We start from the raw sequence: 25,070 nt of genomic DNA on the forward strand, positions 1-25,070 counted from the left end.
CCTTTAAAAAAAAGGTTAACTAGATGTTTAGTGGTAGGCCTAATATGTCGTCAAAATATGAACATGGAATCAAGATTGTATCAAAAGGTAATACAACAATATCTACGAATATCTCTAATTTAGCATACATTTAGCTGTGGCAGCCAGACTAGCTCTGCTGTGGACGGCGACTTCAGAAAGGGAAACCCAACACACGATAATGTGGTTTTGGTCGCCATCTAGTGGTCAACGTCGTAGTTGACGTGATGCTTCTTAAAAGTGCGCCTGCAATCCGTAAATCTATGTCCTCCTCGCACTCCCAGGGGTCATCAATATGTATGTCCATTGTCCATAGTCCATACACGGACAAATGTGTCCGTGGCGAGACTTGTCGTTGTCCGTGGCAAATATTAGATTTTGTTTTTACATAGCATTAAAATGTTCTTATAATCTTATTTTTGATCATAACATAAGACCCAATTACTGAATGTCAGTTTTCTTCAGAATATGTAGACACTGAATTGCTACGGTATGACACTATGGCACATTAGGAGTGCACTAGGACAGTAGTGGTTCTCAAACTGTTTTATTTCCAAGGACCCCCTTAACTCTTGAGAGTGTACAAATGGAACCAAACATTCCATACGTCTACCTCTGTTTCTGGTAATAATTGAATGTCCAGGGCAAAATTTTAATTTTGATAATAATGTCCACCAAGCCTGCATGGTGATGAACCCTGCCTACTCGAGATTTGTAGGACATAACACGTTGACTCTATGTACCGAGACGGAATTCCGGACTAGTCGGAGAGATATCGCACTTATGAGCTTGAGGCAGTACTACTTGTCAACCAGTAGGCGTTCTACCCGACACCAGGGTCTACATTAACTCCGCCTCACAATAGAAGAGTAGAGAGACCACCCACTGCAGATGTGCTGCTAGTTACATAATATTCTATCAATATAGGCCTACAGATTGGTTAAAAATTACGTTTTATTATTTTAAATAAGTTCCGGATTGCAGCTTTAAAGTAAAACATTAGGTATAAGTATTTGTAATGAGCTGAATTATTTCATCTTTGGCATTAAATCGATTATGTAACCACCAGTAATAGCAATAGGTGTAGATGACTTTTTGGGTGACGTAGGAGGGAATCTGAACTTAACCCCTTTCTGAGCAGAACCTCAGAGCAGAAGAGCCAGGACAAGAGAAGTGAAGTGAACATGAAGAAGTTTGTCGTGTTTTTCCTCTGTGTGGTTCTGTTGACCATCTACACAGGTAAGACTATATTAAAGGCAGAAAGATGGGACTTTGATGATTTGGGATTTTGCATTTTGAAATGGAATTAATTTACTCCCAGATTAAACTGATTATTTTTTTTGCTTATAGTTTTACATAATGTGATTTGCTTCGCAAAGAAACAAAAACAGGCCAGTAAAACATTGTGAATTTTGACTAACAACAAGATGGTAATTTTATCTGTTCTTGTAGAAATTAAGTATCTTTTATTTGATATTAAACAGTGACCATATTTATATATAGAAACAACAAACTTAACTATCATTAAATTAAAAGAATTAAACATTTTAATTTATTAACATACATATCACAACTTATATGCTTATGCCTTTTATTTCAGTCCAGACATTCCCCCATGGAATGAATATGCATTGCAAGTAAAAACTGTAAAAAATGTGGATATCTAAAAAAGAAAAAGGAAAGAAAAAAATTAAACGAAACAATAATCTCTGACTAGCTTAAGTATGTTGAATGTGTTCATGTTTTGCCACGTCGCTGTGAGTGAGAGGCAGCTGTATCACTGGCCTTGTGTTGACAGAGCCTGGTTCATTTTCACAGAAGCTCCCTCTGGCAGAGAGGAAGAGTGAGCCAGCTCGGTCTGCCTGGGGTCACGTGCTTCATGGGCCATGCTCCCTGGGGAGAGGGGAGGATGAATGGGCACTTTGTTGCCTTCCCCTCAAAACCCTGCCTCCTAATGCAATACTGTGTAAAAGAGAGAGACAGAGACAGAGAGTCCTCGCTCGGCTGAGACCTCTGTGCATGCATGTATTTGTGCGTGTGCATGTGTGTGTGTGTGTGTGTGTGTGTGTGTGTGTGTGTGTGTGTGTGTGTGTGTGTGTGTGTGTGTGTGTGTGTGTGTGTGTGTGTGTGTGTGTGTGTGTGTGTGTGTGCGTGCGTGCGTGCGTGCGTGCGTGCGTGCGTGCGTGCGTGCGTGCGTGCGTGCGTGCGTGCGTGCGTGCGTGCGTGCGTGCGTGTGTGTGTGCACCCGCAAGTGCGTGCCTGTGTGTGTGTGTGTACGTACGTGAGTGTGCATACGTGCACCGTGTGTGAGGGCAAGTCCCCTGGGACTAACTTTGTGGAATAAACAGACATACATGGACTGGCTAAACAAATCACCACGGCCACAGCCGGTCACCCCGTCCACCCCTAAAGCCTATGCATCCCTGCAGACAGAGGTGTACATATATGGGATTATGTTTACACAGTAAAATACCGAGCGTGTACACATGTAACCAAACATTTGTACTCTCTCAGAGTTACTAACGGATAAATTAACACACAGGAAAATCCTCAATGTCAATTTAACAAATAAAATGCTTTCCAAACAGCATTCACAACAGTAATTGATAGACAAGGTCTTAATTAACACGGACAAATGATAGACGATGTGCACCTTACAAATTGGTGCTATGTGCTACATAAATTTGGTGAAAGCTGAACAAACAAGCCCAGGTCATGAATAGAAAGCACATCAGGCCTGGATCAAGAAGGCTGCATAAATTCCTCACATACTGTACACAAGGGTGGGAAAATGACTGCTTGCTGAATGGTTCCAACATGTGAATAATCTTCTTCTTTTCCACAGATTTAAGCAGAAAATTATTGCAGTAAAAAATTGTATTTTTTCCCCCACATCTCTACAAGATGCTAACCCAATCATCAAGGAGAGCTTTGCCAAGCAACTCCTCCGCAGCAAGAGGCAAGAGAGGCCAAGGAAAGCCGGCCACCCTGATGAGCCAATGAGGGTACGGTTTAAAGTGCAAAGAACATCACAGATACACAATCAGAGCTGAAGAGTATACATAGTAAAGTCCTGTGTTCATTTAACTCTCAGAGTTACATTAACACTCAGGATTTTACTGGGTAACACCTTTCTGAGATGACTTATTTTAAATTTAAGAGGAATTATTACAATGTTGTTGTTTCAACTCTAATGTATTAGAATAGCAGGACTTATAGAATTGTGAAATTTACCTGCTCATAACTACATCACCACTACACACCATCTGAACAAACAGGCCCCATCTCAGTTCTGTGCATAAAATGTAATGTGATGCCTCTTGAATCATGACTTGTAGCCTTTTCTATTTTTCACTCTGTAAGAGAGGAGCTGTGTAGCACTGTCAATGTATTGTGTGATCTGTCTATGTATTGTGTCTTTATGTTATGTTTTGTGATTTTTTTTTTTGTATCCTGATGGCTGCTTGGTACAAAATGAATTTTCGCAAGGACAATAAAGTATCTATCTATTTATCTACATGTTATTGTATATGCTGTACATTCTCTTTACATCTACACTTCTGAATATGATAACCTCTGTTTCTGTAAAGATGGGAAATTGCCTATATCATTCTTATACCACCTCAAATGTTGCAATACAGCACATTTTTCTTCCGTGCTAGTTCACATCCATTTCTTTATTGTATCGGGTGTTTTAACTTTAATGATCAAATTCACACCTTCACCCCTGTTATTTTACCTCTTTCCATATCCTCCATCTCTGATTGTTACAGTGAATATCCACTTTCACCCATGGAGTCCCTATTTTGGGTTAAAGGAGAAGTTCACCCAAAAAATGACTTATTTTCTATCAATTGCACACCCCATGAAGCCTTGAATTCATGGATTTATTTTTGTTTCTGTGGCATTTCTAAGCCAATAATTTGATGACTGGGTGTGTATCCGGTAGGAGACACAAATAATCTACTTTGTGTCTCCTACCGGATACATTAGCCGGTAGGAGACAGGAATTATTGGCTTAGGAATGCCACAAAAACAAAAGCAAAATCCATGGATTCAAGGCTTCATGGGGTGTGCAATTGATAGAAAATACGTAATTTTTTGGGTGAACTACTCCTTTAACACTCAGAATTTCACTATAGAGTTCCCTCTGTCCCTTACCATCTCTCTCTCTCTCTCTCTCTCTCTCTCTCTCTCTCTCTCTCTCTCTCTCTCTCTCTCTCTCTCTCTCTCTCTCTCTCTCTCTCTCTCTCTCTCTCTCTCTCTCTCTCTTTAGGAACATATGCTCCACATGCAGGCTCTGGATCAGAGGGCCCAGGAGACCAATCTTGAACACTGGTTGAACCCACACTGCTACCCACGCTGTGACAGGAACTATGGATACCCAGTCTAGTGACAAAATACATATAGGTCACTATACTCTCCACTCAGTACAGGATATTATTTAACAGAATGTCAAAATTATCATGTGTCACACACACACACACACACACACACACACACACACACACACACACACACACACACACACACACACACACACACACAGTCAAACTCCATGCTCTCTCTCTCTCTCTCTCTCTCTCTCTCTCTCTCTCTCTCTCTCTCTCTCTCTCTCTCTCTCTCTCTCTCTCTCTCTCTCTCTCTCTCTCCCCTATCACACATGCAGCACACACAAACATTTGATGATTTGTTGTAACTTGATTTAGGTTATTTTGATTGCTTATTCTTTGGAACAACTTTTTTGCAACAATTAGAAAAAAGTGCAATGGATGGCGGCACAAAGACTGATACTTCCCCGGCCCCCCCTTTTCTTTCCACAGGAGAATGACTTGGCCTGCGATGACCTCAGTGATGACAACAATCATTCAACATTGACAACATTAATTGTTTTTACAGAGTGAATATTGTGTCAGATCACTTTCCCTCTTTACTTTCTAAAACCTAATTTATACTTCTATACGACGGTGTTGCATGCCGAATATAGCCGATCTGCAAGCCCACAAGTTACAACGTGTTGCATCTGCAACGCGAGCTTTAGCGTAAATCGGCTAGATTCGACGCGGACACCGTCAATCCGTCTACGATGGAGCATAAATTAGGCCTAGTATGCACCATGTCCATTTAGTAGAAACAATGGTGGAGACCTTGGACAAGCACATGTCCATGCATGCATAATATGCTTATTGCAGAAATATTGCATAGACTTTAGATTGTTTTTAATCTTGTGTCATATAAATGATTTATTTTAGGCCTATATGGGAAATTATACAACATTGTAAACCCCGAATAAATAAAATAAATAAATAAATGCACGAGTGCCGAGCCTGTGTTGTTTGTATCCTTTTAGACGTGAATACAGAAAAGCCATGCCCAGACTGATGTAGCCTAATGCATTGGTTCTCAAAGTGGGGTCCGGGGACCCCCAGGGGTCCTTCGGGGGTACCAAGGGGTCCCCAGTCAAATTAGTTAAAATAGCGTCACAATCATTTAACCACTGTAACCATATTTTATACGTTGGCTATTCAATAGCAGATATACAAGATATACAAGTATACCGAGTACACCGAGTGCCGCACTATAGCCTATGAACTTGTAGAAAAATCCCTGGCACAATATTTTTGACATGGAGGTCCGCAGCCAAATACATATCATTTTGGGGGTCCTTGACATGAAAAAAATTGAGAACCACTGGCCTAATGATACTTCTGAATTCATGCGGTAATTGAAGAAGGAGAATCTCAATCTACGATGGTGAAGTTGTGTCCCCAACCTCCGGACTCGCTGTTCCTTCAGTTCAACAAGAATTGGCCTATATGCTTAAAGGGAAATTATAGAGTTAATTTATGAAATAAGTCTGTTTCTATAACACAGGCCTACTGCATTTTTAAAAGGTAAACATGACTGTTAGGTCGCTGCATTCACGGGGTAATGTTGCTCTTTCTTTTACACAGAAGACAATTAAATGACTAAAACGGACTAAATCCAAAGATGATGAAATGAATGATCGAGTGTTCAGTCTATGGAGCGGATATGTATTAAAGAAATCCCAGTGATGAGTCTATTGAGGCAAATCAACAGTTGTGATCAACTGAATAGGCCTATAATGAGACATCCGTCATTATATGTTTGTTTGTTTAGCCATAATAACTGAAACCAAATAGACATAAACGGGCACAGACACGACTGATCTGTGAAATTAGTTAATTATTAACTGTTGTCTTATAGCATAATTTGGACTTCTAATAGACGTATCAAAATAAGTGTGTGCAACCGATGTAGTCTGTGGTGATGTAGTCTGTGGTAGTGCAATAGGCCTATACATTATGGATCATAAAGTCATAGTTGGCTATTAATAAGATAATCCAGCCTATGTTGGAAATGGGTGGGATCAGGATGGCAGGCTAAGGAGTTAGTTTTCATTAAGCGCTAAATGTGAACCAGCCAGTGGTAATTAGGCCAGTGGTTCTCAAAGCCCATAAGGCTATAGTGACTTTTCTTAGTTCATTATATTTGATGCACGGCCGCTCTCAAATGTTATCCTGCATGTGCTGTAGTTATTGGATAGAGATTTCCGCACATTTAGATCTACAGTGTTTCACTTTATTTTTGAGCTGTCGTCTATCAGACCTTCATACATGTTTCAGGTCAAATTAGTCCAAACCAATCCCATTTTTACTTACCTTTTCCGTATTGAATCACGAGCTGTATGCTCTAAAATAAGGTCTGATTATAGAGCGAAAGCAAAAAATGAAGTGAAACTGCATAGATCTAAATCTTAAATGTACGTTCAATCATCTCTTTTATCAGGTTGCTCATTGATGCTCCCATACAGTGAAGATGTAGCCAACTGGGGCAGTGGTCATCCTCCATTAGCCTTTTATGATTTAAAAAATGTAATTCACTGAGGAATTATCGAGCCCAAATTATAAATAAAAGATCTGAACTTGCATTGAATATATCAAGATGCCTAAATAATCGTTTATGGCCTATATGCTAAAAACTATGGCTGCTACTCAACTGTCAGACCAAACGTGGGTCTCGCCACGAACGACATGAGGCCTGAAATATAGGCTTTTTTTTGTTTCTCTAATACATAAAAAAAAATCAAGACAGGAAAATGATAGGATTTCAAAATGTTTTAATGAAAAATGTCTTGAAAGCAAATTAACATCAGTGATTATCTTGTTACATCAAGAAAGTTATCTATAAAAAAATAGGCCTACTGTATTAATGTAGAAATGTGCACCTATAGAAAAAACGCGGAACGGGTCTTGAATATTGATATTCTTTTCGAGTTAAAAAGTAGAACAAAGAACGCATAACGGACTGTCCTATAACGCAGACTCAGTCAGACTGATTAATCGTTAGACGAAAAAGTGCTTGAGAAACTTCAAATTAAATGGGAGACAAGTAGGCTAACCCTTTGTTTTAATGGTAATAGCGCAATAATATTATCAATAAGGCATATAGTCCGACTGTTGCCAATTTGTCTTTTGAATTTCCAAAATCGATAATGCTCCAATTCATCTGTCAACTTTACAATGTATAGCTACATTATTTTGTAAATAAGTATTTTCTGACATTTGACACTTGAAAACTGACCAGTAGCATCCACAAGCTCTGTACAAAAAGGTAACTATTTGCAGCAAATGAAACATGCAAGTTGCAACCGTTGCATTTCAACCAATGAATGTTAATTGACTTCATTTAATTTGGTCAATACATTAAATAGATGTCCAGATTTATAATATAATATATACACATTCTGTAATTTTCCTTTATACATTAGATACAAAGCTGTTATGTTTAATCACACTATATTCTTTAGACATCAAAATGATTATGGTACAAGCTATTAAAAAAAAGAAAGTGACGCATTGAAATCATCTTTTGTCTTTGAAGAACCCTTGAGAAGTGCTGCTCTCCTTGATCGTGACGGTCAAGAAATTGGTCGTCACGTCTGTAACCAGGACCTTCTCCATGTTGCTACGGGATGGCCTCCACGTCACTTCGTCCATGTCACTGATGAGTCGGGTAGGGGAGGGTCTGTCCAAGAAGCAAGGCTTTCCCGTTTGACAAAAGTCATTGGACTGACCTTGGTTCATTTTGGACTGGTGTTTGAAATGTGCAGACACTAGGTAATTGGAGCTGTCTTTAGCCCTGTGTGTCTCTGAGCCTGTTCTGTGTTGCTGCAGGCCGCGGTCTGCACAACGCTGCTGGTGTGAGCTTCCAATGGAGATGGCCCTGTTCTGAGGGTGGTGGTGATGCTGCTTATGTCTGTAACCGTGGTTCTCCTGGTGTCTGTGGCCTAGTTTGATCAGCCTCATTGCAGAGCGCCTCTCTTCGTCCCCGTGAAGCTTGGCCACTTTGTGGGGGCTGTAACTCACAAGCTCCTCCGCTCTCCTCTTGCTAGGCGCGCCAGAGACTGGAGGTCTGGTGGCGGTGTCCTTGAAACGGAGCTTAGGCTTTGGCCCTCTCTTTTTCGGCATGTGAATGAATCCATCTGGGCCCGTTTGCTGGTCGCGGGCCGACTCTGGAGGGCGAACGCGTACGCTCTCACCACGGTTGACGGTGCTGGGTGGGAAGATGGTTGGAGGAACAGCTCTGAGGCCTTCTCTGGCCCTGGGGGTGACAACTGGCTCTGGACTGGAGTATGTGTTACGCAGCCCCCTGACTGCCTCACTCCTGAACTCATAAGACTTGGCTTTAGCTTTAGCCTCTGCCTACATGAGGGGAAACAAATATATAATAATTAGACAAATTACAAATAATTGAAAGATATACTGCATTTGTCATGTTGTTCACTTAATTAGTAATTAACTGCAGATCCTAAAGAATGAAGGTCATAACCACCTTTGAGTTTAAAGATTAGAATACTGCTAAGAAACCTAATGCATACAAAAAGGGTGAAGGGTTCATGAAATTCCACTTTTTCTATAGCTGCTTTGCTGAAAAAAATCTGGTATGACATTTCTTGTTAATTAAAACAACTATCACTACACCTTCTCATGGACAACTGGGAGCACTTAACTATCTACATATTTATTCCGTTTAGTTCACGTCTGATATTGCAACAATGGGATCTATTTTAGTGCAGTTTCAGCACGCCAAATTTCAATAAAAAAATACCCATTTACAAAATGAACAGGACATTAACAGAGCATCCCTTCATGGAGGACGTGCGGCCTACAAACGGATAAAGGCTATTTAAGACCATACGTTATTCCTAATAAGCTTTTGATGAGTGCCAACAGCCATCGGTCAAATTTGACAGACAAAGACCGAAATACACACAATGTTGAATAGGTAGGACTGATTAGCATAACGAAGCACGTTCATGCAGGAACATTTAATGGAGCATGAATGAAATGGAGCATGAATGAACCGTTGTCAATTTGCAGGTGCGTTAAGTGAACAAGATCATGTATAAGTAACCCGAATGATTAAATCATTGGGTGAACCTTAGATTTATGTATATTTCTACAGCAGGTCGCTCCTATAATAGGAACGACTTGCTGTAGAAATATAAATAAATCTAATGTTCACCAAGAATGTCCATGCATTATGTCGCCTAAAACGTACCTTGAGCAAGAACGTCTTGGGTTTTGGTCCTCTCTTCTTGGGCCCGTACAGTTCCCTTTCGCGCTCCCTACGAAATGATCAAAACACACCCATGGTAAAAGAAGTGTCAAAAGGAGAGACACGCATTTAATATTTTGTCGTCCGCCTGCAAAGGCCATTCGTCTGATCTCACCTCTCCTCGAAGGCGACGAAGAGACGCGAGTCCAGGATGTTCTCCTCGGGTTCCCAGGTGCTGTATCTATAGAAGAGAAACATCAAGAGTTGTTTCACGGTCCACTGGTCGATGCACTGGAAAAACAAGCGCACACGGACTCGGCCACACACACACACACACACACACACACACACACACACACTACCTCAACGGCCCTCGCAGCATTAGCTCGCAAGCTAACCCATTTCCAGCGTGCTGCAATGACTTTGCCACTAATCCACAAACCTTTGCTAGCCTTTAGCGAGCTAACGAAATACAGACAGAATACTCCCAGACACATAAAATGCGACGTCCGCGAGTTATATGTAAATGAGATAGAATAATAATGTAAGCGGACTTACTTGGGAGACCAGCCCTTCCATTTCACTAGATACTCCACTCGACCCTATAATACATGCCATCGGAAATAGAAACACAACACTTGGTTAGCAGGCAAAGTGTGGTTGATGGTGCTGGTGGTGCGTTAAATACAGCAAAACGGTGCGATCTGATCCATCTAACCCTCCTTACCCTCCTGATGCGCCGTTTGATGATGGATTCTGCGGCGAACACCCGCTCCCCGACGGCAGACAGCTCCATGTTGACTACCGTTAGCCTGCTGAACGCTAGCTGGGCTGTCTGGCTGCTGGAAAGATCTTTTTCTCTCCAGCCCCCTTCTTACTCTCAGCTCGCTGACTGAATTCCAGTGTTGCCAGGTTTTGCGAGAGAAACAAGCAACCGGGTCTAGGAAAACAAGCCCAAAAGAAGCAACTAGGCCACATGAGCACTAGAAGCAACTAGGCCAAAAACCTATATTGATTTAATACTTTATTTAGTAGTTTGCAAAAAACACAGAAAAGTAGCCTACAATTCTATGCAAATATAAAAAATAATCATATGCTCATCGGCTATTTGAAAATAGCCACACATTTGAAAATAGCCAATCTACAAGCTCACAACGCCAGACGCCTCACGGTGTGACATGTTGTGAGCTTGTAGATCTGCTATTTTCCAAAACTATTGCCTTAAAATGTGGGATATATGATATTTTTTTTGTGTTTTAAACATTCTTTCTAACAACACAAATGCTGCAGTCCCTGGAACAAAACATTTTCATAAAAATATTTGAGAACCACTGGTTTGAATAATAGTTAAAACATTTGGATGCAAGCCCAAATAAGCAACTATAGTTTAGAAACAAGCCCAAAAAGCCACAACCCGAATTGCACAAACTACAAATATTTACAACTTTACAGAAAAAGAAGCCCAAAGTCGCTTATAATAAGCCGACATGGCAACACTGCTCTCAGTTCGCTGACTGAATTCCCGACAGACCATAATACTCTTGAACCGAGACGACGTCATCACATTTTTTACCGCGTTGCTAGGGAACCGCAGTCGGTGGAACCGTTTGCGGGATGCTCATTGGCTCTGCCGTTGCTACGTGCTCCGAGTTGCTAAGTGAGGAGGAGGAGCCACCGCCGACGGACTGTGGAGGAAAATGGTGGCTTGTTTCGCGCGGTGGTTCGATTTCGCGCAATATTTCGGAGGTTTTCCAAAACAAGCCGTGGTCAAAAAGACTAAAGAGCGCATGTGACGTTTTCCGTCACGCAAAGAGTGGCTTTTGAAAATATGAGACCTGTCTGCTTTAAACGAAGAGAGAAACGGCAAATAAAATCACCATTAGTTTTGTCTTTATCAGCTAAATCGAGAGGGTTGGCAGAGGTTTACACATTAGACCAGCCTGTCGGGTTTTATTAATGTCACTATGATATTTCAGGAAATCCCACACCTGTGTAAAGAAGACAGCGAGCATACATTTCACTTCACATAAATCATTTCTTAGACAAGGGCAGGCCCAAAGCACCAGGCTAAATAGGTAGGCTATTTGTTTGTGACTCACATTTGAAACCAGTCATCTCAACCCCTGAATAGTCCGTGTGGTATAGAATAGATTAACCTTCAAAACGACATTTGGATCACAAATGTCAAGGACTTGGCTAATCTAAATCTAGACGGCATGGTTTTAAACAGCCACAATTTATTACAAATATTTGGCTACATGATAGGTTCACTAAGGTCGCATTCATTCAGGGCAAAACTGTGTGTGTAAATGTGTTATAATGGAATAGCTATTAGCGGAAGCTACGGGATACATAAATTACACCGAAATAGCGCTCCATGGTAGCCTTCATTCTAAATGTCGGGACAGCACAAATAGGCCTAGCCTATGACCTTTGAGAAAGCATAGGCATATTTGATTTTAGGCCTATAGGCTTTCACACCCGTTACAGGTTTTTAACATGGACTAAAAGACATGTTTGTGGGGAAAACCCGCATATCAGGCAGGAATGCAAAGGTGGTGTATAGGCCTAAATGCTGCATGATATCTATGGGCCTATTAGCTGTCTCTCTGATACCGCCCAATTAAACAGGTGTAATAAGGCATAGTCTGCCTGTGTGGTCTCTTCCTCCTTTGCTTTAGCGGTTAGCCTATACTTATCATTATTATTGTTATTATCATTATTATGGTTATAATTGTATGTATTTATTCGTTTGTTTGTTTATTTATTTATTTTATCAGGACGATCAGCATGCATATGTTAGTGTTGTTTTCTATTCAACAAAGCAATGACCACAAAAGGTTAATCCATCCATCTATAATAAGATAATTGCCTAATAAAAATACTTACAAATGTTTTTTTTCCTAACTTGGGGTGGGTCTAGCAAAAATGTATCACAACGAGGGAAACATGTTTAACCAATAAAGAAATATCATCCCTGACCCTGCCTGGAATGTGATAAGTATAGCCTATTTATCAATCCCGACCTAACATGACATAAATCACTTTTGTTTACAAGTAATAATCCAGGCTCTTGCTGTCTACCACGGTGCTAAAAGCAATTAGAATGAGATTATTCAAATCAAATCACAGAATAGCCTATACAATTTCGAACAAAGTCAAGCAAGTATCAGAGGAAGATCCTATAAATGATAGGGTCAATGTAAATATAGTGTAGCCTAATATAATTAACTATATATTAATATAACGTCTAAGATAGGTAAGTAGTAAGTAATACAAGATATGATAAAGTTCTTAAAGGAGTAGTTCACCCAAAACATGATTTATTTTCTATCAATTACACACCCTATGAAGCTTTGAATTCAAGGAGATGTTTTTGTTTTTGTCCTATTCCGGATGACCGGCGGAGGCTCCGGTGGAGACTGATGAAGACCCGGTCATCAAATTATTGGCTAAGGAATGCGACAAAAACTAAAAAATCTCCATGATTTCAAAGGCTTCATTCATGGGGTGTGTAATTTTTGGGGTGAAATCAGAACTACTGCTTTAAATTGTAGGCTACATTTCAGATTTCCACCGTTGTTTTGGCAGACAGAACATGGGATGTCAATGAATTAGCATATGAACACGCCATAAATGATACAATTATTACATAATAATAAATATAAAAAAGGGAGTCCTCTAGCCTAATTTCCTAACATCCTCTGACTTAATATTTTTAATAAGTTACTGTTCACTGTTCAGGTAGCCTATTCACACCAACATTTTTAAACACAGTTTATTTATTTTATTGGTGTATCGGCTGAATAGCCTGGGCTATGAGGTGCGCGCCAATATCGCTTTACTTTTTGTGAGAAAAATGTCCCTTGCCATTTTCCAAGATGATATCATATAGGATATGGATGCCCATAAGCCATGACACATCCAGTGATTCGCAAAAATATAATAGCTATGGCACACAATTGATATTGCACTGAAAGAAAGGTTTGAGAAGCAAGTTAATTTAAACATTTACATTGCAGCAAACTCGCTCCCTTGTTATACATAGAGTATAGGCTATTCTGATAGTGATACCTGTTTATTCAATATATAGCCCACTGGCCTATACTTTAAACACAACAATGTAGTTCTTGAACTTTGGACCAAAAATATTGTATTTTAACAAATGGTTATGATTTTTCTAGAGAAATGCGATAATTTCTTTTTTTCTTTTCTTTTTTTTCATCCTTAATTTTTGGCCTGTTATTTTCATGGTATATTTAATTCCTGCGGAGCCCCCATGCATTCAATCACTCAATAAAATATAGGCTTTTGTTTTAAGAAAGAAAATTGTCTAAAAAATACGTTTTCTTGTCTCACGATGTAAAGATATAGCGGCATATCCAACATGCCTTATAGGCCTATAACTATAGAGCTATAGTGTAGGTCTGACACATTTAATGCCAATCCAATCCATTATCAAAAACATTTGTTTCTAATTTAAGATAGGTTTTTAATTAAGTTAATTGATTTAATAAATGTAATAATAATAATAATAATAATAATAATAATAATAAAAAAAACAAATAATAATAATAATGATTATACAAAAAAGGATAATCCCAAATATCACAGGACCTGTCACCTGTGTAAATTAATGGTAATTATTTTCATGCTGGATAGATAAAGCAGAGGCCTTTTTTAATAGGCCTGATGTTTTCTCAGTTGCTTTTTGATTGATTGATTGATTGATTGATTGATTGATTGATTGATTGGTTGATTGGTTGATTGAATACTCTATTAGACAGAAACGTAAACAGCACGGGGTACAGTCAGACATTTGAGCTAAAAGGATAACACAAAAAAAGTCCTGTGGACTTGTTTGTTTCCTTTTGTGGTCCACATTATTCAGCGCCGCCTTGATGTCAGAGGAAAGAAATTTAGAGGCATTTTCTGAATTTCCCCACAGTATTTTTCCATAAACAAAAGAATTACACTAGGCTATAATAAAATGTACCACGATGGTGATGAGGGCTGCGCCTCGGAGTCGGCGGCAGTGAGAGTGGACGCTATGATTGGTCTCTCCGCGCTGCAGTGCAGCAGCTCAGCTCCAGTATGAGGGAGCGGCGGTGGACCTGGTACAACATTCATTGGTTGGCTTGTATCTGGGCAACCGCCAGGGATTCCAACTGCCGAGACGTCAGGGAAGACAGGTGGTTTTTTAACCATTTAAACCCCGTATGGGTAACCAGTATCCCTCAGGGCTCAATACTAGTATCTTATCTTTTCCGTTTTATGTTATTGTGGGGAAAGCTGTCGCTGAAAACAGCCAATCGACAAGCTCACAAAGTACACGCATAGTGTTGTGAGCTTGTCGATCTGCTATTTTCAGCGAAACCTTTACCCACAATATGGATGCTGGAGTTTAAGTGGTTAAACTTGTTTTATGTCAAGGACCCCCAAATTAATGTGTATTTGGCCACGGACCCCCCATCTGAAGGGAACCTACAAGATTTGTCTTAAAATATTTCAAAAGTATTCCAAATAGTTCAGAATTGTCACAAAAAATAGCAGATCTAAAAGCTCTAGAGATCTATAAGACCTCCAAGGACCCCATTGGGTCCCCGGACGCCACTTTGAGAACTTTATTTGGTCCTCCCGTATCTATCTTGGTAGGGGAATCAATTTGACGTGAATGATTACATTAACCGTTGGCCTTTTATGTCGTCTGATGAATGCACTTAATGCAGTCATCTGAAGTCGTGTATTTTTATTTAAACCATAAGCCTATGCTAACCAGAGCCTCAGAGGGACAAAATGTTAGACCTATTAAGTTAAACTATCGTGTGTTTACGTTATTTCAAAGCGTATTTATTTAGACTATAGGCCACTTTGGCCTATTCCATGTTGGAAAACAACCGAGGCAAAGTCTGACTGCTTAACTGTAAACATCGTTGTAATATAGGCTACCCGGACTAGGCAAACTACACAGTAACCTATAGCTAGTATACAGTATGTACAATATATCAGTACTTATGGGTAGGCCTATACACACAACACACTATACTTTCCAACCTCAGCGTCAACTTGATGTGTCAGCTAATGACATAAATAGATGTAGCTGTGTGTCGGTGTTGTGGTCTTTTAGGACTTTGATGAAACCAACAACACATTATTGTAATTATTATTATTATTATTATTAAGTACGTTAGCCTATACACACACGCAACAAATTAAACTGATATACATGGGTAGAGAAAGAAACGTTACAGTTTGGCCTATACACGCATATATATTTCAATGCATAAAAAGGCTATTTAATCATTACCTTTCTATCCATTCACCTATAATAGGCCTACAGCGTTTATTATGATCAATAATGCAGATCATAATGTAGGCTATAAGCTTCAGGTTGCATAATGATTGCATGCGTGTATTGAGAAACCCACGGTGGTGCAGTGCAAGTGAGTTGTTCTGCAATGTGGTGGTCAACATGTCCTTTTGAGAAACCTGATGTAGGCCTACACATTTATGTGTCAACTGAATTGCATTATTATGCTGCCGTTTAACCCAGTCTCAGTGTTACAAGATATCGGTCTACTTTCTGGAAACACATATGATTGTCTCTTGACTTGTAATAGCTGATGTTTTTATGGTATAGGGGTGTTTTTTATGTATGTATAGTGTTTTTTTTCTTGTTGTTTGTTTTTTAATGGACCCCTGAGTCTCCGCAAATAAAGTTGATTGATTGATTGATTGATTGATAATGGCGGGATAAACCTATTTTCAGAACGAAAGTATGGCTACTATGACAATTTCTGTCGTTTGCTCATGTTTGCCGTTGAGCACCCATGCGTGCAAATGAAAATGATAATAATAACGAATTGGGAATCATGTCGCCTCATAGGATATTGTCATTTCCCCACAATTTGAAACATTTGCAACAAACACTGTAATGTGTCTATCGTGCAGCTCCCGAAGGCGTTTCAGAGAGGCACGGTCGAAAAGAAACTGGATCGAGAGGACAGCCATTTTCTCTGTGGATCTCACATTAACGCACCCACCGAAAGCACTTTGATTCTACAGCAGAGAAAATGGTCGAGAGCTCCAGCCACAGCAGCGATCGGGCTACTAGCCTGTCATTAGTCTAGCCTACAATAAGAGTTTAGAAATGCATTTGTGGACAATCTTTGCATTCTATACTTCTGCTTTTTGTCAGACTAATCATTTCCTATAGCCTACGCGGCACGGAGTTTAGGCTACTTGTTAAATCTATTAATGCGACCTTATAGATCATGTCTTTAAACCGAAACAGTGACAAGATCTTTTGGAATGTTTCATTATGTTTGTGGTTATTGACAAGGTCTTGGGGGAATAGATAGCCTACAATTGATAAGAAAAATGTTATAGGCCAATATGTTCACCGGTATTCTATTCTATTCCTCCCCGAAAAAATGGCTTGGTTGGTTAGCTTTTTAAGTCCCATTGAGAAATGGTCTTCTTATTTCATTAAGCCAGTGTTAAATGACTGCCTGCCCTGCATGTCGCCACATGCAATAGTCACATAAATGTTGCCTAGGCTAAGCCAAAAAAAAAGGATTAGGAACGTGAAAGATGAGAAATAATTAATTAAAGAATGAAACTATAGGTCTCCTCTCCGCCATCTTCAATGCTCAGGTTGCAAACGCCTTGTAGGCCTGTAGGCATAACAGGGACGCTGCCAGTGGTTCTCAACCAGTGGTCCGGGGACCACCAGTGGTCCTTGAGGGGGTTCCAGGTGGTCCTCAGCTAAATGATGGAGAGTTGGTATAACCAAATGGACCCTTATAGATCTTGAACTCTTGAGTGTAAAATGAAACCAAATGGACCCGTAAGGGTCCATTTGGTTTCATTTTACACTCTCAATAGTTTACTTATTGCTAAACATCTGCATTACTTATTCAAACATTTTAGAATTGTTATTTTTGATCAACGTTGGCACGTTATCTCTCCTAATAGCCTACCAATACAGCATGAAATTGTGGACAAAATCGTATCCAATTATAACAAAATATTCGTCTATAATATATAATATAAGTCTTGGGTCTGAGAGACTAAATCACATCAAATGGTGGTCCGTGGCTCAAATGCCGAATAAATAATGGACCTTGATGTGAAAAGGGTTGAAAACCACTGCTATATAAGCTATCGTCCAATAGAGATCTATTCTAAAACTCCAAAACCAGGCTACCGTATAGCATACAGTTATGTTTCTCATTTCAGAATGTAAAGCTATATAGGCCTATGTCGGCATTTCGGCAATGTCGCATTTCAGTGTTGATCCCACAGACAGCTTCAAATGCTTCTCACAACAAGTCAAGTGATGCGTTTAACAGACTGACCTGAGTTTGAGAACTGCATGTAAGGTGACTGCTGTTATTCCCCATAACTTCATATTGCCCAAGGTCGGCTTCAAGGTCTCGTGATATACCATAGCCTTAGGTCTATTTGCCTTTTATAGTTCAGCAAACATTGTTGAACAATCAAACAAGTATAGACTTCACTGCACAACCCGTTACCCTGGTGGCTTAACGGTTATGCCAGGTGTGCCTTGGCACCAAATAGGTTGATAAACACTGGCTTAACCTATATATTAATGATCGCTGATGTTTTAGTATAGGTCTGAGCAAACAATGCAGACAATCAGACAATTTGTCCAAATTCTTTGCAGGAACAAGTAGCCTATAAATCGAAGTCACAAGCTCTTGCATTGTCGTAGGCTACATTGTAGCACTTTAGTGGTTTTGGGTTATTGGGGAATAAAATAAATACATGTAGAATGTCAGTATAGGCCGTCAGTCGCCTATAAGTTACAAACAGCCAACGTTTTCATATGCGATGGTTTAATCATATATAGCGAAATTGTTGGTCTTGACAGCCTAGGAGCTATAGTTTTGTCTGAAAAGATAAAGTATTTTTGGGGGTTAAAACAATATAGCGTTGGTTCAATAACAGGTCTCTGCAGCTTATCCCTTTAATAAACAGTGAACAGTCTACATTTTCAGAACGGGTTGCCAATTTCATCCTATCAGGACTCAGGAGAGGGTACCCATTTATCATTTCCAATTTTATAGTGTTCCATTAGTGTTCCATTTTCAATTTTGTTTGTGCATTACTTCCAACTTAATTTTATCCTGTGTAGATAGTAGTCTCTCCTGATTGGGGAGACAATTAACTCGGAAAGACAACTTTTCAGGTTGGGCCGACCTGAAAATGTTTTATTCTGGAGTTCGAGAGACACAAGGAGACATGTCGCATACCAACCCGATCTCACGTTGCACGGAGTGTCATTCCGTGCATATACTGGAAAACCCGAAAATCCGTGCATAGCCGTCTCGCATCTCCCCCATTGACTAAACCAGATCAGGCTGCGCATACACACTAAGACAATGATTGCTAGAATAGAGCTACTGTATTTAACACTTATTGTAACAAAATAAAATCACTTACTGCACCTTTAAGTCAGGAAGATGCCGACTTTGCGATGTCGGTAGAATGACCATCACAATGTACTCAACCCCTCTTCGGTATGACCCTGTCGAAAACTTTTCTGAGAAGCCGGTTTTATACCCTATTAAAATCCGGTGTCATGTGCAGGTTATGTATTTTGTATGAGGCAGGTATGTAGGATTAAGTATTGTAAAGGTGTAGCTGTGCATTAAACCACTACTTATTGCAAACGGTTTTTTTTTATTGCAAAACTTATCTCGAGAAGCTTTTCAAATGTAGTCTGAACACAAAACACAATCAAAGTGCCTCAGATCACCTTCTTAAAGAGCAAATAAAATCCATCTCCAGACCACATTTAGGTCTAAAAACTAACTTCAGAAAAACGGTACATTAAGAAGAAGCTGTGTGACATTAACAGGTTTGATTAGGCCCAATGTGTGCTTGCATTACAGCTGTCTTGCACATTAGCACAAAGGATATTACAAAGTTCAATTTTTGCCACCTAGCATATTCTTTCTTATGAAAAAACAAAAAAAATTAAGTCATACAATTCTCACGAAATCAAATGGCATGTAATCTCCCCATCTTGGAGGGTCTTAATTGAGATAATACATTTACACTGTTCAATAATAACAGAGATAAGCGGAAATTAATACATTTAAATTACAATGACACGTTTTCAGGATGGAAGAGATGGACAGTAAGCTTATACTAAAGTATTTCAAACTCTGTTAATTGTGTTGTGGGCAACATGATTAATATTTCAGAGGCAATGGTTGCATTCCTTTTTGTCTTGTGCTCAATATCAGGTCTTCAGGAATCTTGACCAAGAGAAATCCCAAACGTTGAACAAATCCCAAATGACATACCGTTTTTCTCCCCCTAATTTATACTCCATGGTACAATGCATCTGGGAAATTCCAGATCATCCCAACAAGTACGACAGTCGTACAATCAGGCTTTTCATTTACTTATTTGCTTGTGTAAGCAAGTCTAATGACAAGAACCTGTCCTACTATAGAATGCAAATACATACTAGATTAAATTTGTGCATCTGTTCTCTCTTCCCTCACTCTCTCACTCTCTCTCTCACACACACACACACACACACACACACACACACACACACACACACACAGTGTAATTTACCATTTTTCAGTATAATTTCTCTTCCTTAGATAACTTCAATATACACATTTTACCCATTTTCTGAGGTGTTGACAGTTAAGTATAAATCAAAACGGATCTAGATCCATAGAAAAAGTGAGAGATTATTTACACACAACATTAAGTGCTTCTTCGATGAGCCCTGACACTACTGGTCAATTAACATTTCCTAATTCGTTTTTTAAACTCAATTTGAAATAGCTGAAATTAGATACTGCACACGATTAAATCTCAAGAATAATAACAGCCAGAGCGTATAAGAAATAATAGCATATGCGGAATAAGGTTTTCAAACAGAATTAATTCTGGAAAACCAACAAGGGCTCCTTTGTACATTCAAGCAGCAGAAAATATCAATATAATCTGTATACATTTTCTTCAACTTCACACAGACATTGCTGCGTTGGGATCATCTTCACTATACCGTTACATATTCCTTAAATGTAACCGTGAGGCAATTTGTGGTAATGTCTGTGATGATTATATTCCCAAGGAAAGGCTTGAAAACAGGAAATGTCTCCTCCTTTGCCTGTTCTGTGTCAGAAGACACCACTTCCTCCACCTTTTCATCTTGATCAACCGTATGCATTTCATTCTGCACTTCTGACATTTGCGTCTCAGCTTTTTCGTGCGTTTCAGGCCGTTTTTGCGTTTCATCTTGTGTCTGCGTTTCAGTCCGGGTCACAGTGGGTGCTACAGTCTCAGGTTTGGACTTGACAACACTCAAGTCCATGGGCTCCACTTGGTCAGCATACGCATAGTCCTGTGGTCCATGCTGGCTCTGGTATCCATTTAGGTCTAAGCTGATGCTTGGTGGGGGTGAAGACACTGCGTTAGGTGCACTGATACTCCTGGAGCTCAGAAAGCGTTTACCATCCCCACGGTCCTCATTGTCTGCTTCAGAGAGGCGCCGTTTGAGTGCTCTATACACCGCCTGGGTTCCTTTAGGCGCCAGCAGGGAAGAAACGTCCGTATCCAAAGGCACAGAGACCAGATTAGGCTTTGTTTTCAGATCTAAATGCTGATTCACTGGGAGCTGCTTTTGACACCCGACCTCTGAACGTTTATCCTGTTCTGTCACAGTTGGATCCAATTTAGGAGAATGCTCCTTCTCTATAGGGCAATTTCCTTTATATCCAGAATGAGGAACATTTGGTTTGTCGTTGGGGTTTTTAACAAACCCATTGACAAGGCCTAGTTTCTTGACAAGCTTCATCTTTTCAAGGTGGTTCTCCATACTGCTGTCGTTTTCCGGTGGCAGCTTGTCAGCAGTTTCAGAATCTCCATTCTTAATCCTAGCCGCCTGCATTCCATTCTCCATGTACTTGCTCATGACAATTACAATCCGTCCATTCTTGTTTTTGTTCTTGACTATTTTAAGCTTGTTGCTGCTGACACCATTGGGCAGTGGTAGAGCCTCCTGTTTAGCAGGGTTCATTGTTTGCTCAGGTTCAATGTGGCCATTGAGGTCTGCTGGTAGCTTCTTCAGCTCCATTGTAATATCCTTGACCTTGGTCAGACAACCTGAATCTTTGTCTCTGACCCATTTTTGCTGCAGTGCTGGAGGAAGGTTCCAGCCCTGGTTATTAGCCACCTCTCTGGGCTTGGGGAACGGAGGCTCGTACATCTTTAGGTCTGGCTGGTAGTGGTGATGTTTCTTGCTGTTGAGCTGGTAGTAGAACTTCTTCTTGCCGTTGGTCTGCTGCTCAGCCTCACGCTCCTTGCACAGAGGCTGGTATTGGTGGTGCTTCTTGCTGTTCATCTGGTACTGTTGGGTCAGGGAATCCACCGTCTGGTTTGGGCTGGCCTTCTGGCAGTCTTCTTCTCCCATAGACACTTCGTGAAGGTCAGACAGAATGCTGGATCGCCTTGCGAAGGACGGGACCTGAGACACAAAATGTCCAATATTGTTATAAATGATCATTGAAAGATTTATTTGTTTACATGGAATATACAATATATTGTAATTGATTCTAAAAATTAAACAATGATAGGTTGCACCCAGGACCCATAAGCCATAATGATGATCTCCAATTTAATATCTCCAATGTTCAATTCAAGGCCCTGTCCTGGTAAGACAGTAATACACGCCAACTTAGCAACCAAAATAAGCCTTCAGTTATTTATCGATCTGCCAACGTTGGAACAAAAGTAGCCCAGTGGGGGCCCGTGAGAAGTATTCAAGAAACTTTGGTTGGTATGGAAAAGGGGCTTATACTGTGTATTCCAGGGGCATTCATCCATGCTCACATTGCCCTCCTATACAGTTAGTGTGCGTCCCTTTCAGCCACTGGCACAGCCATAAGTGTGACATTTCAAAGTGGGCCCTGTGGCTGTGACCTCAGCACAGAGGAATGCCACTGGCTGCTTTGTGTCCCATCACTGACTTTATCCCATGTGCTACCACCAACACCCTCCTGAGAGGAACAAATAGTCCTCTGAGGGGTTCCCCCTGGCCTTTTGGATTTGTGATTGATGCGCTACATGTACTGTTCACGGTCATTCAGCCACAACTGGTAGCTCAGGGGATTGCTACCTATAGAAATAAATACGGCTTAGCATCACTATATTTGGTTTTGGTAGTCTATATATTGTCATATTTTACATGGTACAGTAAGCAAATGTATCCTACAACAAAGGGGGGAAAATCCTACTATTTAAAGAAGCCTCTCCACTAATGTGGAAAAGGAGTCAGGGGAATATAGCAATGCTGCCAAAAATGCGTTTGAAATACAATCTATTTGCCAACTGCGTTAAATATGTACAAAATGTTATACATTCCACAAAGAGATGACCCAATTACTAGATAGCAAAAAGGTAGGCTTCTTGAAACACTAAAATATAAACATTCATTCCACATTACACCCTGGGAATATGAATGAGAGAATAATGCATAGAAATAGAAACGCTGAAGACAAGCATATTTCTTATTTTGTAGTATTTAGTATCATCCAGTATTCAAGAATGGCCAGAGTGGTGATATCTAGAGGATTTCCTTACCTGAACCAGTAGGTGCTTGGGTTTAGGACCTCTTTTTCGATATCCCACCAACTGCTCTTGTCTTTCCCTGCAGAAGCAAAGAAAACAAAAACAATGACTGAAATGATCCTGTAGAGATGGGTTGCTGCTACATGGAAACACAATGTAATGGGTTTCTTCTTCAAGTTCAACTAGTTATTTCTAAGCAGATGTCACAGGCTGGACTAAAATACGTCTAGTATTTTTAATCCTACACCACTGTATAAGTGTCAAATGCCAGATTGAGACCCAATTATTTTCCACCTTTGCTACTACTCAGAGGCGGTCACCCAACACCGAACCAACTGGAGAAAGTTCATGAATGACCTATGCTCCAAAAAAGCAAAAGAGTTCAAGTCAAATTTGCTGCTACAAAATGTATTATTACTTGGACTCTTTACTTGAACCCCTGCATGCCTATTCTCGGCCATGCCAAAAATAGCAGATCTACAAGCTCACGACACGTTTTGAGCTTGTAGATGCGCTATTTTTGGCAAGAGATTTGGTGTAGGGATGGGAAAAAAGCAGTCCAAGTACAGTTGCAAGTTGCAACTCATGTCCGTTTTACTTAAAATAGAGGGTTTTTAAGTGGTTAAAGGCCATAAGTAACTCATTTCATGTTAACGTATCTATACGGGGTGGAAGATACAAGGCTGCCCATGGCAAGTGTTTCTCACAGGCAGTAACTCAATACCACAGACAGGAGTGATGTCAGTCCCCTCCCCCTCCCTCCCTCCTCCCTCACATCTAATTACAATGACGACTCAGTGTATTTTCATAGCCTGGCATTCAGACGATTTGGCTCCCCGGAGAGACATGCAATTAGTTTCAATAAAATCTCTCCCCTTTAGAGAGAGGTAATTGCAAAAACAGATGCAGAGCATGGTCAACGTTTTGCTTCAACGTGTGACCTACCACTAGAAGGTTGTTGTGAGGAGACCCAAAAGGAGGGTGAGAGAAAAACCAGTGCTGGTTTCATTTACGGTGTCCTTCATATGAAAAGGTGTCTGGCCTATCTCTCAACGAAACATCTATAGCAATAGCCTTGCAGCCAACACAACCAAGGTAGCCCACATTAAGAAAAGGCTGCTTGTGCTTCTGCTGCTACAATTAGATTGCCAGAGGAAGTTATTTTGGTATGGTATATCATGTTCTTTTGAGACGGCATACATACATCTGATTTATACTGAAACAGCCATTACAGTTTGGTTTCCTGTTCACTTTTGTCTACACCTGCATTACCGTGCACACACTTTTTAATGCATCATAAGTCAAGGAAAGGAGCAAAGTACATGTTCATGAAGAAAGAATTTCAGCCATGTCCTCAAGAAAAGATAAGAGCTACTAACAAATAACATAAAGATAAGATAAGCTAAGATAAATATTATGACTATTTGATTAAAGTGGTGTGAATTATATTTGAACATTGACATGGTTGGTGATGGCCTTCACAATCAAGTGCAAGATCACACAGGTGTGTTCTTCATTGATTATTGTTGTTTTCACTACTAACACTCAATCTGCCTGCACACAAATGCAACTCAAGATGGCAAATGGACTGGATATAGTGAAACAAAGTAATGACTATAGTTTGATTCTATCTCAGGTAGGTAACCAACACTTCTCTTCAATGTGTGTACAGAATAACGGTTACGCTAACAATTCAACTAACCGATTGATTAATCATGATCATCCAACTTTCTCTTTTCTTGCACCTGGATCGTCATAATGTGTCCACCACCCTTGAACTCACCGGTCTTTTAAAGCATCAAGGAGCCTTGGATCCAGAATGTTCTCCTCTGGCTCCCATGTGTTGT

General features: G+C 40.1%; 3 protein-coding genes across 3 annotated transcripts; 1 reads left to right on the forward strand and 2 right to left on the reverse strand.

Moving 5' to 3' along the window:
* Positions 1–1,143: 1,143 nt before the first annotated feature.
* Positions 1,144–5,333, forward strand: cUnh17orf67 (chromosome Un C17orf67 homolog). Its single transcript, XM_080455470.1, has 4 exons — positions 1,144–1,257; positions 2,923–3,023; positions 4,295–4,428; positions 4,842–5,333. The coding sequence occupies exons 1-3, from the start codon at positions 1,203–1,205 to the stop codon at positions 4,409–4,411; spliced, it is 273 nt and encodes a 90-aa protein (XP_080311596.1). The 5' UTR covers positions 1,144–1,202; the 3' UTR covers positions 4,412–4,428; positions 4,842–5,333.
* Positions 5,334–7,142: 1,809 nt separating this feature from the next.
* On the reverse strand, positions 7,143–10,474 carry cbx8b (chromobox homolog 8b). The gene is made up of 5 exons (XM_080450238.1): positions 10,328–10,474; positions 10,159–10,202; positions 9,776–9,841; positions 9,604–9,670; positions 7,143–8,744 (listed from the first exon to the last, which is right to left on the reverse strand). The coding sequence occupies exons 1-5, from the start codon at positions 10,394–10,396 to the stop codon at positions 7,905–7,907; spliced, it is 1,086 nt and encodes a 361-aa protein (XP_080306364.1). The 5' UTR covers positions 10,397–10,474; the 3' UTR covers positions 7,143–7,904.
* Positions 10,475–19,298: 8,824 nt separating this feature from the next.
* Positions 19,299–25,065, reverse strand: LOC308095961 (E3 SUMO-protein ligase CBX4-like; the record flags this gene model as incomplete). The annotated part of the gene is made up of 3 exons (XM_080443151.1): positions 19,299–22,120; positions 23,236–23,302; positions 25,007–25,065. Coding segments are annotated over 3 exons (1,593 nt in total), but the record flags the coding sequence as incomplete, so codon positions are not given.
* Positions 25,066–25,070: the final 5 nt, after the last annotated feature.

Source organism: Gymnoscopelus braueri (assembly GCF_963280865.1).
Source record: "Gymnoscopelus braueri genome assembly, chromosome: 2".
NCBI classification, from domain to species: Eukaryota; Metazoa; Chordata; class Actinopteri; order Myctophiformes; family Myctophidae; genus Gymnoscopelus; species Gymnoscopelus braueri.